The sequence below is a fragment of the Populus euphratica genome, unplaced genomic scaffold (assembly GCF_000495115.2).
Source record: "Populus euphratica unplaced genomic scaffold, PopEup_1.0 scaffold57.1, whole genome shotgun sequence".
In the NCBI taxonomy this organism is placed as follows: Eukaryota; Viridiplantae; Streptophyta; class Magnoliopsida; order Malpighiales; family Salicaceae; genus Populus; species Populus euphratica.
In genome coordinates, this window is record NW_011499919.1 from 674846 (window position 1) to 693533 (window position 18688).

At 31.8% G+C, this 18688-nt stretch overlaps 2 protein-coding genes across 2 annotated transcripts; both read right to left on the bottom strand.

Annotated features, from left to right (window-relative positions):
* Positions 1-1565: 1565 nt before the first annotated feature.
* Positions 1566-7297, bottom strand: LOC105134968 (MATH and LRR domain-containing protein PFE0570w-like). The gene is made up of 3 exons (XM_011039612.1): positions 6681-7297; positions 5832-6579; positions 1566-2777 (listed from the first exon to the last, which is right to left on the bottom strand). Exons 1-3 carry the CDS (start codon positions 6995-6997, stop codon positions 1812-1814), a joined length of 2031 nt encoding a protein of 676 aa, XP_011037914.1. The 5' UTR covers positions 6998-7297; the 3' UTR covers positions 1566-1811.
* Positions 7298-12977: 5680 nt separating this feature from the next.
* LOC105134969 (enoyl-[acyl-carrier-protein] reductase [NADH], chloroplastic-like) lies at positions 12978-17908 on the bottom strand. Its single transcript, XM_011039613.1, has 13 exons — positions 17646-17908; positions 16612-16925; positions 16227-16336; positions 16067-16122; positions 15900-15984; positions 15761-15808; positions 15291-15365; positions 15102-15213; positions 14951-15002; positions 14815-14866; positions 14667-14724; positions 13500-13598; positions 12978-13405 (listed from the first exon to the last, which is right to left on the bottom strand). Exons 2-13 carry the CDS (start codon positions 16886-16888, stop codon positions 13245-13247), a joined length of 1185 nt encoding a protein of 394 aa, XP_011037915.1. The 5' UTR covers positions 16889-16925; positions 17646-17908; the 3' UTR covers positions 12978-13244.
* Between the last annotated feature and the right edge of the window lie 780 nt (positions 17909-18688).

The following is an 18688-nucleotide window of genomic DNA, read 5'->3' on the forward strand; positions in this document are numbered from 1 at the left end:
ATCCTCTTTCAACCAAACTTGTCATTTTAGGCAGCCATAAAGAGCTAGCAATGCATATATAGCAAGAGATTACTAAAGTTGAATATAGTTACTTCAATGCATAATTTAACTTAGAAAGCATAGCCAAGAAAGGAGGCTTGAAGAAATTACTTGGATGTTGACATTCACCTGTTTTTTATAAAAACAATGAAACAGCAACCATCCGTTCTAATATTGTGGCGTAGACTTTATTGAAGTGTGTTATGCAATCAATATGATATTCAGAGGTTAGAGAGTTGCGAGAAATAGTAGCATGTATTTTACAAATAATGTAATGTAATTTCAAGAGATAAATTTTAATAATTAAATAAGTTTTTTTTTTTAATTTGAGATCAATATTAAAAAATATTTATCATTTTGATTGCATTAGATTCATACAAGAAACTCACTTTTAAGTATTATTTCAAAACCATATTCCCGATTAGTCAAACTAAATTTGAATTAATTAAGGTTAAAAATAATTTATTAATTTAATTAAAAATTTAAGTTAACTTGATTAACTTAAGATTAACTCAATAAGAACTTAGTTATTAATTTATTATTTTTTCTGAATTTTTTTTAAAATTATATTGTTTCTATTGTTTTAAAAAAAAAGTTAAAGATAACTCTACCAATCCATAGCCATTCTTTTTTTCATTAATAATATGGATTTTTAACATTAATATTTAATATTTAATACTTTAGCTTAAGAGTAATAATTTTTAGTTTGGTTCGATTTTTAACAAAAAAAATAATTAAATTAAAATTAAAAAAAAAAGGTCAAATTAGTTAGTTTTGATTTTTTAGGATAAAAACTGATTTAAACTGATTTGACTCTATTTTTTGGTTTAAACTGATTTGATTCTATTTTTTAGTTTGACTTGATTTTTTAATTTTGCTTGATTTTTTCTTATTTGACTTAGTTTTTTTTAGTTTTTTTTAGTTTGAGTTCAATTCAGTTCAAATTTTTTTATTTCAAACTTATAAAATAAAAACTGAAACAAACATATCAATTTTTTTAAAATTTTAATCGGTTTAATTAATTTTTTAAAATTAATTTTTTTTCATCTTAATTAATTTTTTATTTTTTTTCTCACCTCTGCTTTACAACCCACCCGCCCCCCGGTGGTCCTATTTGAAAATTTCGCTATTAATGTCTGCCCATGAGACCAAATTGACTCATAACCATAGGTTTCAAGTTGCCTAGATAAAGTAGATTATGGAGTGCACTCAAGTTTATTTTAAAATAATACTATTCTAGATAAAAAGAAAAATATTGTTATTATTTTAAACAAAAATTAAAAATTCTTTTGAAATCTCACGAAGAAACACAAACCCACCTCAAATTATTTTCAAGATCTTCAAGTCACCAGATGAACTTGCCAGAACACATTTAATATCCATGCTCGTAACTCTTACCACGTTACAAACCTTCGAATACACTAGCATGACGGGCAAGCGTAGGTCTCGGAGATGTTTTCTACCTTCAATGCTTCATGAAATTTAATTCAGGCAGGTTAGTTTCTTTCCAACTTCAGAAACCATAATGAAACACGCAGAGAAAAAAAAAAACTATGATTCATGTTTTCCCTAAACATGCTGTGTATATTCACTGGCCAGCAACTCCAAAACATTCTAAGAGTTCAAAAGACATCTCATTTCCTCCTGTCCAGTCTTCACCACACGCCCTCGCCCCTTCTTCTCCACTGAGCACGTGCAAGTCACTCTACACTGACCAGACAAAAATCCAAAAACTCCCTAAAATAATTTACATTATACAACCACCACTAGGATCACCTCCTTGACCTCTTTTTCACTCTTCCGCCACCCCCAACCCCTACCCCGGAATCCTCATTATCTCTCCCCCTCTTCCCCGTCCCGCTGCCTGACTCCATTTGCTTCTTCGGCGGCCTTCCTCGTTTTATGTTTCTGCTATCTTCTCCTGGTCCTCTTCCTCTTGAACTCCTTGTTATCCTCTTAGATATCCCATCTGCTTCCCTTCCTCTCCTCTTTTTATCCTGCTTTCTACTATCTCTACTTTCATCCTCCGAGGAGGAGGGGGAGGAGGAGGAGTCCTCCTCCGTCACTCGACTTGGAGAATTTTGCTTCATCCTTCTCAAGAAGCTCGCTGCTCCTTGTTTCTTCCTCCCTGTATGTTCTTTCCTATCCACCTTAATCCCCAACGCATCATGTGAACTTAATTCATTACCACCATATTGATGCTTTATCTCTCCATTCTTGTTGCTTGTCTTTGAGTTTCTACGACCCGAGACCGACCTTTCTTTAGTTGTTTTCTTCTTTAAACCCTTCTCCTCAATCCTATCAATTGAAACTTCAACCTTCTTCTCATTTACCTTATGTTTTCCTTTCATCTCTTTATCACCTTTTTTACCAGCACCTCCAGATATTGCTTTCATGGAACCGTGTTTGCTACAGGCTACCAAGGTAGATGAAGAAGATTTGTTCGGTTTTGAAAGCGCAGCAGAATGTTGTTCGGTTGCAGGCTTGGCAGCCACAGGTCGAGGTTTTGGTTTCCGAAGCTTCTCCTTCACTTCCTTCAAAACCACAGCTCGAAGTTCATTCGCGGCAAGATTTTCCGGTGAGTTTTTTCTAAAGAAAACAATTGCATTGTTTAATAAAATCAGGAGATCCTTGAAGAACTTTTGGAAGCAATTGGAGTAGACCCCTTTATTCAGCCTAGATTGAATCATTTGAAGATCCATGTGCTGCCGAACCAACATTCTGTACCTTTCAGATTCCTGTAAAACAGTAGAATTGTTGAAAGGAACATCCGATTCTAACTAGAAATATAATAATGAATTTTTTTCAAAAAAATTCCTTTTTCTTTCAAAACTCCCTCCTGAACGTGCTAGGTCACTACCGGTCACTGTTAAGCCATTTCACATTTAACAAAAGATGCTGGCTATTCCAAGGAAAACATGGCATCAACTTTGCAGGAATATTTGCGACTTTTATATCGGTTTTACTTTATTTTCAACTTTTTCAAAAATATCTCGTCAGCCAGCCGCAATCTCATTTACTTTGGCACCGTTTGCAAAAATATTTTCGATTTAAAACAAAATGATGTTTTTCCTTTAAATTATTTTTTATGTTTTTTTTTTATTTTAATATATTAATATTAAAAATAAATTTAAAAAATAAAAAATTATTTTAATATATTTTTAAATAAAAAATTCTTTAAAATATTAATTTACCCATCAAAACTAAAAGTCCAACCATAATTGAAACACGTGTCAAGGGATGGCCATTTGGTCCAACCAGTGGATATCAACTTTTGACCTGCTCCAAAGAAAACCCAGTTTTTATTCCCACCCAACTAATTAAATAATTTATTTTTATATTAACACTTTTAAATTATTAAATAATTTTATTTATGAGTTTATTATACATAGAAAATATTATAAAAAATCAAAACTCAATTAATCCCAATTCACAGAGCTTACATGTCAATGTAATTGCAGTTATTTTTAAATAATTTTTCATGTAAAAATATATATTAATGTTTTTTTTATTTTTTTAAAAATATTTTTAACATCACACATCAAAATAATTTCAAAATATTTAAAATATATTAATTTAAAATAAATAAAAAATATTTTAAATTTTTTAAAAAATATTTTTAAAATATAAAAATAAACAAACAAAACCATAATACCTAAAAAAGATCCATGAAACAGAAGAGACAAAAGCTGAACTTACATGATCCATCATAGTTATATTTTTGTATTTTAAAAGAGTTTTTTATTTTTTTATTTTTTTATTTTAAATTAATATTTTTTAGTATTTTTAATATTAGAAATAAATTTTTTTAAAATAAAAAATATTATTTTAATATATTTTTAAATAAAAAATATTTTAAAAAATATTTACAATTATATTTTCAAACAAACCCTCACTCAATTACTTATTTCCCTGTAAAAAATATTATTTTTAATATATTTTTAAATTGTAAATATTTTAAAAAATATTTACAATTATATTTTCAAACAAACCCTGACTCAATCACTTATAAAAAATATTTACAATTATATTTTCAAACAAACCCTCACTCAATTACTTATTTCCCTCTTTATAGCTTGGGATTGTTGTTAAAAACATAAGCCCAAATACCCTAACACAAAGATGCAGTTGCTGGCCCGAAACCAACCATTTTATTACGAAGCAACTAAAACTAAGAAGGAAGGGCTGTGCAATGAGGTCATAATCCAATTAGCCGTCAAAAAGTCAATATTCCTATCGTACAAGGCAGGTTATTATAAAAAATGACAGTGATGGAGCATTATGTATTTCTAATATATTCAGACTTTATGTGGATAGTTTGAATATCTATTATTTTAATATTATTTATTATTAATGTAAAATTATTTATATTTCTTAATTTTAATATATATAATAAAATATTAATATTCATTGCTTCCCTTTTTGCAAAAACAAACAAAAAATGAAGTATCCTTCAAACATGTTTAAACAAAATATTTAGCTTATATTTTGGGTAGATTGGATTTGTATTAAAAAAATTTAAATTTTGAATTTTTTAAATTATTTTTCTGATATATTTGTATTAAAAATATACATTTTTTATATAAAAAATAAAAAACAATTACTATAACATTTACAAATACCTGTCAAAAACCCTATCCCGTTATACCATGTGAATCTACACGTGCTATTGTTCTTTTCTTTCCAAAACAGAATAAATCTTCTAATCTATAAACTGGGAAAGCAAAAACAAAGGACACCAAACATTCTGACCTTAAAAAAAGGGCGGAAAAAACAGAAGAAGATGGCTTTCAATTCACTTGAGCCAGCTGTTGACTAAGCCGCTTGTGTCAAATAAAAACTCAACAAGATAGATAGACCAACAACAAAAGCAATTATCTTTGATTGAACTCCAAAAATCATCAAGGTTATTTTTTCAAAACTCTTGGGGCTCGTTTGATTCCATGGCAGAGCTGAGTTTGCTCCGGCTATGGATTAAATCTTGTTTTATTGATAAAAACAATTATATAATTTTACATGGAATCCATTTAAGATTATATTTTGAATTTTAATTAAAAAAACTATACTTAATAACTATTCACTCGTTCAATCTCTTACTTTGAACCCATCCACCAAGACCAAGATGCATTGGTCCACGCCATGTAACAAGATCTATATATCTAATGCATGGCACCAAAAAAATACCAAACGAGGATGCTCATGCATTGCGTTGCAAGATAACATCCTCCTCCATGCGATAATTACCAAACCATCCTCACGTAGAAAACCTCGATCTCAACATGGTAAAGTTGCTAGCTGTAATTTTTTTTTAAGTAATTAATGTTTTGCCTAATTGTTAACGTGGACCGTCCTACCACCATAAATTGTGCAGATTCTAATTACGATGAAATCTTCACTAACAAGTTCTTACTTGAGTTTGATACCGGAAAAGTTCACAGAATTAAGAAATTAATTATATTAAACTTTTTATAATATGATCATATTGATTATTTAGATTGATGAAAATGTTTATAGTATTCAAACTATAAATACCGGATACTATGCGAGACTGACAAAAAACGAAAAAATATATATCGTCCATTTTTTCGGTTAATTTTTTTTATTTCTCTTTAGAACTATATCTTTTGTAAGTGTTCGGTTATTACTTTTAAATACTATAAAATTTCTCGAGATTATGAAAGCTATAACATAAATAATTTTCTTTCTTTTCTTCTCTCCTATATTTTCTTCTCATTATATATATATATATATTTAAATAAAGGGTGATTAAAGAAGGATGATCAGAAAATTACCTGGCTTCGGAGCCGCTTTTCAAAGACTGAGCTAAGCCGATGAGACCGAATAATCCCAAGAAGTTTAAGCCATGGTTCAGATTTGACGGCAGATACCTTTTTCCTGGCGGGAGAAACCTCATCATCACCTCCCCCTCTCTCCTCCTCTCCACTGCTACACCCTTCTTCACTACTACGACGTCGTTTCTTCTTCCTCATCGACAAACTCACTGAACTTTGTACGTCACTATTATTATTATTATTATTATTATTATTATTATTATTGATCTGTTTAATATTATCCTTTTCTTTGTCTTCCCGCTTGGACTCACCAACAGACTCACCTAACTCGTTCGAGTCAGGACCCAGTCCACTCTCCCGACTCAATCTCTCAATTTTCATTTCCTTTTTCGGTTTTTTATCGTCGTCGTCTTCTAACTTACCGTTATGTGACCATTCCCGCTCGGGTTCCGGGTCGGATCCTAACCGGGACGGTTCCGGATCCTCCCTAATCACATCCGGTTCGGGTTTTAGCTCTGTGATCGCGTTCTGTTCTTTCTCCGTTTCCGCCTCGGCTTTCTGTGGCTGTTGACTCGTCGAATTGGATTCATTAAACGATCGTTCATCACCATCGCCAGACTCCTCTCCGCCGTCGGACTTACCGGCAACAATCTCCAGCGAAGGCTTAGCCAGATCTGATGATTTTTCCATCTCCTTCAAGCTCCTCTCCCTATCCTCTTCTAACCTCTTCACTTTCATTTCAAGCGACCTGTCAATAAAAAACGAAAACAAAACTCATCAGATCTCAAAACGATGCTGAAAACAGACCTTTCAAAGACAAAAATGGGGCGTCGTTTTTCTGTTATTTACACGATAGACGCATCGCGTCGATGCACTTCACGCCGGAGCTCATCGACGCGAAGTTTCCGGAGCTCATCAACTAACGAAGAAGCGGTGTCGTTTCGAAGACTAGTAAAGCCGAAACGTCGTTTAAGGTCGTTGAACTTGTCAATACAGTTTTGAGAAGTGAGGGAGGAGAAAGTAGATGTCCTGTTCGATACTTCCATAGCTATAGAGTCCCAAGAATCACTTCCATGGCGGTTCACGGCGCACGCTAGCAGTAACTCCTCTAACGTGGTCCATGGCGAAGGTGGTGAAGGCTGTTGCTGTTGCTGTTGCTTAGCCATGAATGAAGAGAAATGGTGAAGAAGAAGAAGGATTCATTTCATGGTGTTAAAGATTATTTGAAATTAGGGTTTTTGTGTTCTGATTGATTTGATTTGAAATATATACAGTTTGATTTATCAATGGACGACGATGATGGTGACGATTCGATTTTATTTTATTTTGTTAGATTTTGCTCTTGTTTTCGCGGGTTTGGGTTTGGCTCTTTTTCATGGGCTTTTTTTGAGTATTTTTGAGTTTTGATTCATGTAAGCTCGTATTGTAACAGAATTTGGGGTTTGGTAAAGTTTTGTTTTAGTCCCTGAAGATGTAACAGTTCTCGGCTTTGTATCCTATATTTAGCTGTTTCACCTATCAATCCTCTTTATGTTCTTCGAACAAAATTCTCGATGTTGACCATGTAAAGTTTTGGATCGGCTTTTTCTAGGTCTATTTCACCAAAAACTCGTTTAAATTAACTAAGTTTTATTAAGGAAATATTGTTTTTTTATTCAACTTTAAACTCAACCCAAATTAGAAATCAGGTTTTTCTAGGACTAGTTCATTAAAAACCTAATTAGATAGTTATGTTTTATAAAGGCAATGTTTTTTTCTGTTCAGCTTTTAACTTGATCTGAATAAAATCTTAGGTTGCAATTTTTTCTAACCAATTTATCAAGTATAATAAATATACTATCAATATAAATAGATTGATCGATGTTATACTTTTGTTATTATAGTTTAAAATTTCTTAATGATATTTTAATAGTTTTTCAAGTCTTGAAAATAATATTGAATGGCCTGAAGAGAGCAGCCTAAGATTGTCCATGTTGTGCACCAATACAATTTATTTCCTTATAAAGCATGTCAATTATTATTTGTTAAACTACCAAAAAATTGTTAAATGTTGGCAAAATAGTTTTTTTTTAATATTTATATATTATTTTTTTTAATATTTTAACTCGTGACAAAATTGTTGATAGATTCATGTTGTGGGTTAGCTTATCATTAGAATCTTAAGTTCATCGATGAATTCACCATTTGACTAATCAATAAAAAAGATAATGTGAGAATATTTATATTAAGTATTGGAATTTGTATATTTCTATATTTTATTTTGTGTGTTAGCAAATAAAAGAGATGAGAGTAAACAAAGAGAGATAAGAGATAAAAAAAAAATATATAGTTGTTTTGACCTAACCTGATATAGTTAGATTATAATTGTTTTGACCTAACCTGATATAGTTAGATGTGTTAGTTGCTGATATCGTTTCAAATAACTAAAATTATTTTTTTTATTGGCACATTCCATCATATAATGAAGAAAATGATGACTCGATCTTACATTTTCTAAACCATTTATGACCACTATATATATATATATTATTAATTTTAATATTTATATTCAGATTTATCTGTTTGTATTCTATTAATAAAAATAAAGAATTTAAAAAAAAATTAAAATATTTTTCCTTGTAATTTTATATATCAAAATATCAACATTTATACTCACAATCACTAATGTCAATTCCTAATTTTTATTTTTTTATCCAATCATTTTGAATCATATTTCATTCAAGAGTAACCATACTTTCCAATTCACCATGTACTCAAACATATATTTGAATAACGATATCATATAATTATTAAAAAATAATTAAAACATAAACAACATGTATACCTTCAAATAAATTCAATATATATAAACATCTATTATTATTTTCAACTACTCAACCCATTATCCTAGTATCCATATTAATATACATTCAAATAACAACTTAACTAACAATTCTTTTAATTATTACAATTTACCAAAATAATGGTATTTAATTTACATGCTCTAAACACTATTCTAAATGGATGCCTATTAATATAAATTTACAATATTATAATGATTCAACATATCTAACTAGATGATCCAAATCCCACTCCTTATAACTTGTAATAACTTTGTATTTATACAATTACAATATAAAATTTAATTACTATCTCACCCATGAACTTATAATTCAATATTATTCTTCAGACTATTTTTTAACATATAATACAAATCAATTCTTTAAATTATCAATTGCATTTCTTTATATACATTATAACTTCAACAGTTTATTTAATCATCATATTTCAGCTATCTTTTTTCGAAAACCAATTATTATAATATTGATTGTCTATAATTTGACAAACCCCTTGTTGATAATTTGACAAACCCCTTACAAATACCAATAAATCTAACAATCTTTCTTATTATTAATAATCCAACAATCTTCTTATGAATACCAATTAATTTGATAGTTCTATAAATACCAATAAATCTAACAATCTTTTTTATTATTAATAATCCAGCAATCTCCTTATGAATACCAATTAATTTGATAGTTCTTTTGATTATCCACAACCTAATAATTTCTTCATAGATGTCACTTAATCTGACAATACTTTCTATCATCCATAATTTGACAATCTCTTTATAAATGCCAATTAATACAATAATTCTTTTGTTTGTCTATAATCTGGTAATCCCCTTAAAGATACCAATTAATTTTACAATCCTTCCGATTATCTATAATTCAACAATCTTTTTATGGATGATAATTAATCTAACAATCTTTTTAATTATTCATAACGTAGCTATCTTTTAATTAATTTGACAGTCCTTATAATTGTCATCAATTCAATAATTCATCTAATCACCAATAATTCAGTAAATATTTTTATTACCAATAATTCTTTTCACTACTAAATACACAACTGTTAACAAAGTAATTAAAACAAAACAATGTAATAAGTTTCAAAAATTTAAAGTGAAGTGAGAGTCACCTACTTGATGTCTATGCTCATGTGATTGTCCTTAATTACTGGAAAAATCCTATAATCTCTCATGTATCAATATGTATTAAACATCACACATTATTTCAACATCATTGAAATTCCAATTCCAACCTTCTTTACAAAATTTATCATACTTAACAACCAAACATGTCAACATATTTAATGGCCAATGTATCAATTTGTTTTTCATTAGCATCAAATATACTTTTACATTAATCATAATCATTAACATTAACAATAACTACTTCCATCACTACTAACATCAATCTTAACTCATTATCAACACTAATCTTAATAATTTTTATTTCATACTTACAACAATCCTATAATTTTTATAGAGATTCCCAATAAAATCAAATTATAAAATTTCAATTATCTCATTTCAATAAGACATAAGAAACTCTTTCATTCTCTAATGTTAGAATTTACTAACTTCTAACACAATACAACTAATTTTTCAAATTTCTTTCAAGTATGGCAAATACTAATTCTACCAAAATAAATAATTTTGTTTTCCTCCAATTTTTAATCAAATTCATAACAGCCTATATTCCATCAACACTTACCCTAAAACAGAATAACGACTTATAACTTCTATGATACACTTTATTATATTTATAATAAGTTTACTAACAATTACATGACAACTAAGTTTATCAAACTTGTATCTTTTCATCCATCATCAGTATATCAATATCTTACACACACACACACACACACACACACACAATCGGTTCAAATATGAATACAACTTCATCATCCCTCAATATCTTTCTAATATAGCCGGCCACACATATCACAAATATATCCTTATTTTTTTTGTTTCTTTATAATTTTAAGTTGTTTCTACACACCAATTTTTTCAAATACATTTAATTTCACAAAAACCCTTATTTTTTTCAAAATAAAACCTTACTAAAAATACATAAACTCAATTATAACTTGTGTCACACTCGAACATCGCGACAACTGATTAGAAAATAATTCTAAATCAAAAGAAGAACAAATATTTGGCATTATGTTCTTTAGGAAAAAAAGTTTAGTTTGAGGAGTAGTCACCTAATATTATGGTCACTAGAAACCTTAACTGATCAATAGAAATTCTCATGGTATGAGACTGTTACGCGAAATGAAAATTATTATCACCCCTTGAGCGTCCTATCTAAGGCAGACTACATTATTGTTTTCTTTAAAATTGCTAAAGGTTTGTTTCTGTTTTGTTCTTATGGTTTTCCTATGATATTCTTGACTTTAGTGTTAGTTAATATTTGCTTACGAATATTTCCAACTCTGGCATCAGTAAATATTATATAACTAAAAAAAATACAGTATTCATAACTCTGACATCAGTGAATAAATCTCTAAATTTTGGATTAAAAGAAAGGAAAACTATTTGTTTTATTAGATCGAGCCCAGCCCGTACAAGCTGGGTTGGACCCAACCTAGTCACTGGTCTAAGCCAGTGAATAAGAGTGTGCTTGTGATTGTGGTAGTGGTAGCGGTTCAAAGTGTTTTTCACTAAAAAAAAATCAAAATAAAGGTTTTTTTATTTTATTTTATAAAATTATTTTTGATATCAGCATATCAAAATGATCTAAAATCATAAAAAAAATTATTTTAAACAAAGAAATTCAAAATTTAAGAAAATGCGATGTAAACCGCGTTATCAAACAAACCTTAAATCTTTTAATACTAGTGAATTATAATTCATTACTACTGCTACTGTAGCGAGTGAATTATAATGCAAAGAAAAGGAAGGAAATGAAGAACTTACATATATTGAGACAAAGCGAACTGTGCTAATGCACTGTCGGATCGAACACTCTCTCCTCTATGTCTTGCTTTCCTTTTCATCTTTTCTTGTTTGTTGTCTCTTTGTCCTCCCTCTCTCTACTAGTCTTGGTTGGGTTTTGCTGATGCGGAGGGGGATACTACTTTGAACGGTGGATTGCTGCTGAAGGCTATGACTAAGGAGAGAGTTGTTACTCCAGCTATGTTTGCTTATGGTGCAGTATAGAGAAGGTCGAACGCTCATTGGAGTTGCAACTTGTTGCTGTTCCACAGCCGGTGAGAACGAGTAGTTGGCTCAAGAGAAAAGGTCCCTGTTGTAACCCATTTTAACTAAACAACACCTCATAAATATTCTTAAAAACACTTATAAACTAATTTCTCAATCCAAGAAATCTAAAAGGCAATCCAAAAATAAAAAAATTTAAACTGGATTAGAGTTTTTTTCTTTAATTTTGATCTATTTTTTAGGCAATATTGAGTTTTTAAACAATTAACATCGAGTGTTGCTCTCTTCAAATAAAACTTATGGACACCAAGATAAACTAATTAGTGTTTAGAATATCTAAAAACAGTGAATTTCTCTCTTAACGTTAGAATCCAGTGAAATTTTTTTTCTCCTTCACAAACCAAAGACTTGAAAATAATAATAATAATAATAAAAAGCTTTGCACTGAAATTAAACTTAGAAAAACATAAGTAACCAAAAAGTTCAAATTTTAAAATTCAGGGTACTAAGGTGTACCTTTCAAACCAACTTTAAATACACCATCTATTTTCAGCATTTTTTCTATGTTTTTTTTGTTAATTTTATCTTTAGCCAAGAAATACAAATTACTGGGCTATTAACTTTATAATTAGAAGACTTAATTGACAAAAACAAAAATTAAAAGACCAAAATGAAAAAAAAAAAAAGCTTCAATTCATCTTGCATCGTGAGTATTTGAATAGCTTTTAACATTATTCACCAAAACCATTCTGTTTTAGTACATTTGTTATATATTTTTATCTCGAGAATGATAAGTTAATTTCCTTTTCTTTTTTTTCGTTTAATCACGAGTTACGTAAATTACATCCTTTTCTTTTATCACAAGTTAGATAAATTAAATGTTTGACTCGAGTCAACCTCGCTTTTAGACTTTAAAGAGTTTACGCCATTCCATTCATCTTATTCTGTTTTTAATCAGTCTATGAAGGGTTGGTGCCATTCTAGTATATTAAAGCAGTCCATTCAATTGGTGAAGCCTGGTCCGGGTCAGGTTCTAGATCACGGGGCAGGTTTCAGGTCGGTGGGTGCCAGGTCTAGGTTTAAATGTCAATGTTAGCTAGCAGCATCAGCTTGAGAGGATTACTTGCATGGAGATTGCCAAAATAGAGGAACAAAAGGAACAAAAAGAAATGAAATTTTTTATCAAAAAAGATTTTCCAGTCTCCACACGGACAACCTAAAGGAAGCTGTTACAACCTGTGCAAGCAGCAATCACTACACGACATAAAAGTTGAACATTGCAAACATTATCTGAAACTGTTACCCCCCCTACTAAAAACAAGGTCTCATGGAAAAATTGGGGCCGATGGCCAAGCCGTCAGAGGGCAATGCCACTAGGCAGCAACATCAGTAATCAAAGTTTCACTTGATGGATCAGCCTGCACTTATCCCTGGTGCTTGTCTGTTGGAATGTTAAGGTCTTTGAATATTGGGCTGTCAACACCAACACCCATTACGTTGAGGCCATTGTCAACGTACATAACAGTACCAGTGACGGCGGAAGCTAAGGGTGATGCTAAGAAGGCAGCAGCATTACCCACCTCATCTGTTCCATCAGTTTTTTGAACTCAGTAATGACCATCATTTGAAGAAAATGAAGGAATCATAAAAATTAGAAATTGGGAACTGTTCAAATTCACCTGCAGATAGTTCTTTTTGCAAGGGTGCATTGGCTAATGAATATTCAATCATGGTGTCAATAAATCCAATTGCTTTGGCTGCTCGGCTTCTTAGTGGACCTGTGCGGTAAAGAAAGAAAGATGAGGCAATGACAACAAAGGAGATACTTATAAAAGGTACTAAAATCGGTTGATATCAAGGCAAGCCTGACCCCAAGTGACCTGGCAACAACTTAAAATGCACTCATCCGAAAATGGGCACGGAGAAAAAAGGACAGTGCTACAGCAAAAATAAAGTATTTGTTCTTCCAGCTATAACCATCACCAAAGCTGCTTACCCTAACAGTGGATCTAATTCATGCAGAATTACGTGCAACTTGGAAGTCGAAACCATGACCAGATGTAAACACTGATTGGATGGTTCTACCATGTCACAGTGCATTGGAAGGTATCTATCTATAATGGGGCAGAAGAGATGGGTACTTTAACTTGCCAATCAATGTATCTAAAGAGATGTATACTGGTAAAAGTTCTTAAGCATCTAGTAATAGCTTTTGTGCATGGTTTCATCTCTTTAGATACATCTAGTAATAGCTTTTGTGCATTGGAGGGTACCCATCTATAATGGGGCAGAACAGGTGGGTACTTTAACTTGCTAATCAATGTATCTAAAGAGATGTATACTGGTAAAAGTTCTTAAGCATCTAGTAATAGCTTTTGTGCATGGATTAAGAGCTACCTATCTCAAGCACCAAGGGGGTGTTTAGCACAACTTTTGCTTCTGCTTTTAGGTGCTTTTTAAAAGTGCTTTTCGCTTGAAAAAACATTAAATTGATGCTTCTTCTTTTTTGTGTTTTTTGATGTGCTTGTGTCAAAAATAAAATAAAAAATTATTTTGATGCACTTTTAAGCAGAAAGCTATTTTGAAAAGCACCTACACCACAGTCCAAAACACCCCCTAAGTCGAGAATTAAAATAACCAATACATCAGAGAATTCATACAGTTGCATATTTAGGGGTTTTAGAGAAGAAAACACTAAACGGAACTTTATATTCCAATCAAATTGTGTTACTTAACAAGATGAACCAAATTATATTCTTTGGATGCTCTTACTTTGGGTTGAATGGGATTTTTATATTTCCTTGAAAAAGATAAGAAACTAATAGAAAATTGTGGGGCAAAGTTACCAGCAGATATTGTGTTGACCCTGATTCTGTTTTTCCTTCCTGCTTCAAATGCAAGCACCTGTACAAGAATAAATAAGTCAAGACAGTCATAATTGTTTTGTATATTCATAAATCATGCACACAGCTAAGAAAGGAAATGAACACTTGCACGTGTGTCACTCTCGAGTGCAGCTTTGGCAGAACTCATGCCTCCACCATATCTGCATAAGAGAAAAAAACTATCAACTCTGAGAAATGGTAATTCTGCGACTCCAGAAGATGCAAAAATTTCAAGACAAACATACCCTGGTATGATTCTCTCAGAGGCAATGTATGTGAGCGAAATTGATGAACCACCTGTATCAGCAGAAATCTGTTTAAATCATGTTTGCATGTGTAAGGAAATTAGAGATATAACTGAAAATGCTGAAACATTACAGAAGAAAGAAGGCCTGCCTGGATTCATTAAAGGAAGGAAATGCTTGAGTAAAGAAACATATGAGTAACTGGATGCAGATATGGCTGCAAGGTATCCTTTCCTTGATGTTTCCAAAAGGGGTTTAGTAACCTATTAAGAAGATGATTTCATTGTTATGTAGAAAAGATAACAGTGCACACAAATTTCAATATGAGAATTTATTTTACCTCAGGCCCATTGGCAAGTGAGTGCACCAGGATGTCAATGCTTCCATAATCCTGTTTGACAGATTCAGCAACTTCCTGCAAAAAAAGAACACAGAAATTCAGTGGATAAGTAAATCTGCAGCCCATTATACAAGTTAAAATGTTTTTGAAGATGGCCAAACCACAAACAGAGCATGTCAATTGTTGAAATTTAAAAACAATTATGGCTTGTCTGGAAATTTTTATAAGACATCGAAACATCTGGACACCCTGTATATTCTAGGGTGCAAAACTAAACAACAAACTATCAAATCTTTCAGTCAGAGAACAACTGAAATCTGATCTATGAGTAAGGTTTCGGAATTTTGGGCAAACGGCAAACAATACAACACAAACAATTTATATCAAGGAATGCAAATACAATGTCAATGGGTGGCTTTTGAAAGCATTCACCATAATAACAAGGGAAAAAGAAATTTAGGAGTCCATACCTGAACGGTCCACTTGCTGGATCCAGCATAGCGCTTATTTGCTTTCACCTGCAAGAACATACATAAAAGCATGTTAAATCAAAAGATGTTAGACCAATATTGTGTACAGTAAATAGACTATATTCTTCTTGTCCATTACATCTTCAGGTACATCCTCAAGGCTATCAAACACCGCATCAAGGGGATATACTTTGGTGATCTCCATCAAAGAACCATCTGGCAACCTGAAGAATCAAATAATTTGTTAGTAGATTCAATCTATAACATACACATCAGAGCATAATTTAAAAGTTGCTAGCATCTTACACACGAGATTCATCAAACTTTCCCCTTCGCAGGCTTGTTTCAAAAATGTTCAAAGCCTGCAAAAGAAGCTTCCTAGTCACTAACAGAATACTTTTACATGGCACAGAAAATCTAAGCAAACAAAGAAAGAAATTTTGTAACGAAGAATTGATTTACTCACAGGCACCCATGTTCCAACCAAAATTTCAGCACCAGCAGCTGCAAGAGATTTTGCTATTGCCCAACCATATCCATTGTCATCAGCCACACCAGCAATAAATGCCCGTTTACCTAAATATTACTTGTAGTTTAGTTGATCACAGATACGCAGAAGTATTAAACGTATCAAAAGATGGCAGAATGTGGCCTTTGTAGTAGTATTCAAAATTCAGTGTCTGTAGAAATTTGGCCAAATGTTGATTGATTTAAAATAAATGTTGGTTCCGTCATTTACTGAGGGAAAAAATTGATTTATAGATGCTGCTTACATAATGCTAAGAGCATATATAGGCAAGGGGTTGAGCATTCTAGCCAACAAAAGAGAAACAAGAAAAAAACAACAGTACCTCTCAAATCAATTGGCAATCCGGACACTGGCTTACTTTCATTAGTTTCAGACATTGCCTTTGTCACAACCTTATTCAATTTAACTGGAGACGACATGAGTGTCCTTTTAAAAGGCTGGATATTTGATATATGAGAACCACTCGCAAGCTTAGCCCATGAAGCCCCTTTAGAATTGGCGCCAAGAATAGCAGCACCTGCCTTAACCATTCTGCGAGAAGAGGAAATGCAGGGCCTTGCAGTTGCCATTTGAAGGCCAGAAGCCGCAGTTGCCGCCATTCTCAATAAATTAAACTTCTTAGAAGAAAATAGAGACCTGCAGAATATATAAAGATCATTCTCCATGCTGCATCACATACAATCCATCTCTACAATATCTTCTCAAAATCCTGCCTGGACCAAGCACGCCAAAGATAGAAATCCATTTACGGATGACGAGTCATGAACCATAGCATATTAATTCCTAATGTTAAACACTCTTGTGTTACATGCATTTGCTTGCTACGCTTTCAGGAAAATCACTATTTTCTTTTAATGCAATTTTTTTCTCTTTTTTAAAACTTCGTTTGGACTCTCCGTTCTTGTGACTTCTGTTCATCAATTTAAAAAACTCCAACTCCTATGATGAACAAGAAAACATAATCTATGAATCCCAAAAACAAAAATAAAATTGAACAGAAAATCAAAATACTTCACTGGAACCCCGAGCTAATGGAGCAACAAGACAAAACTGTACCAAGATAATTAGCAATATGAGCTAAACAGCAGCACTACAAGCTAAACCGTGTGCTTAAAATCTAAAAAGATCCCATCTTTCATTTCTCAAGTCATGCACAAACATCAAATAAAATAGAAACAAGCACTTCGACATCAATATCCACCAAACCATTCATCCCAATCAGCTCAAATCTCACATTCTAATCACAAATCCAGCCCCCTTAGAGAAAAACCAAGAGGTAAGCATACAAGCATGGAAATAAAACAATAAAAGCATACACAAAGAGAGAAAGCAAGCGAGGGCCAATGCATACGCTACCTTCGGAAAATGTCGAGAGCCGGAGTGAAAGATTAGCTAATAAAAAAGGGTTTTGTTCTAAAAAGCTAATAAAGAAGAGATTTTTGCTTTTGGTCAGAGTTACAAAGGAAAGTTAGAGTCTTTTTGAGAATGAAGAAATGGGTCTTTGTGGGGTTTTCGATGAGATCGAGGGAAGTGAACTTCGTTAGCAGCAGCAGCTAAAATTGTAATTGTCGAAAACTGACTCTTCTTTTCTGTTCGTTCAGTTGCTGTTTCTTTCTAGTCAGATAGCCTGGACCCTGGAAGGCTGGTGCGATTAAGATGCTAAAATAAAGTCCAGTCCCTCTATTTCTCAAATTCGATCAAATAAAACTCTATTCTGGATCAGGTTAAAATAACCCTTTAAGATTTAATTTAATGTGATTTTAGTCCCTTTATCCTAATTTATTATCTTTTTATCAGTCAGGTAAATTCTGTGTGGTATAGTGCAGCTGGAAAGAGGATTTAAGATTGCATTTATTTGAAACTATAGGGGTTAATTTGAGATGATTTAAAGTTTAGAACTTGATTTGATCAAATACATGAAAAAGAGGGGTCATATGATGATTTTAGCAGTGATTGAGGTATCATAAAACGCCGAGTGGGTTTGGTGGGATTCTGGTAATCTGTAATTTGGCAGATGAGAAAGTTAGTGTGATGTGTTGGGCTTGTAAGCTTCGCCCTACATTGATAACTCTGAACTTGTAGATGCCCAGGATAGGCCTACGTTTGTCAAGCATGTCCGAATAAAAAATATTTGAGCTGTACTAGATTGTTTTTGGTTGTTTTGTCATGACGAATTCAATGTTGAGTTAAGCCCAAATCCAATAAAAAATTTAAAAGATTAACTAAGCGGAAAGGGGCTTCTTCTTCTTTATCTCTTTTTTCACAACATAAATACTTCAATATTCTTGAAATTTCATTATGGCTATTTTATAATTATCAAATAGATTTAGAGGCAATTAAGTATTTGATGTATATAAAATATATTTTAATAACAATATGGTTTTGATATAACTTTTTTC

Coding starts and splice junctions, on each gene's coding strand:
- LOC105134968 (XM_011039612.1), bottom strand. CDS start 6,997: ATGGCTAAGCAACAGCAACAGCAACAGCCTTCACCACCTTCGCCATGG. Junction 6,580..6,680: donor CGACGCGATGCGTCTATCGT/GTAAATAACAGA, acceptor TTTTATTGACAG/GTCGCTTGAAATGAAAGTGA. Junction 2,778..5,831: donor AAAAGCGGCTCCGAAGCCAG/GTAATTTTCTGA, acceptor ACTGTTTTACAG/GAATCTGAAAGGTACAGAAT.
- LOC105134969 (XM_011039613.1), bottom strand. CDS start 16,888: ATGGCGGCAACTGCGGCTTCTGGCCTTCAAATGGCAACTGCAAGGCCC. Junction 16,337..16,611: donor ATTGCCAATTGATTTGAGAG/GTACTGTTGTTT, acceptor AGTAATATTTAG/GTAAACGGGCATTTATTGCT. Junction 13,406..13,499: donor GCAAAAAGAACTATCTGCAG/GTGAATTTGAAC, acceptor CTGATGGAACAG/ATGAGGTGGGTAATGCTGCT.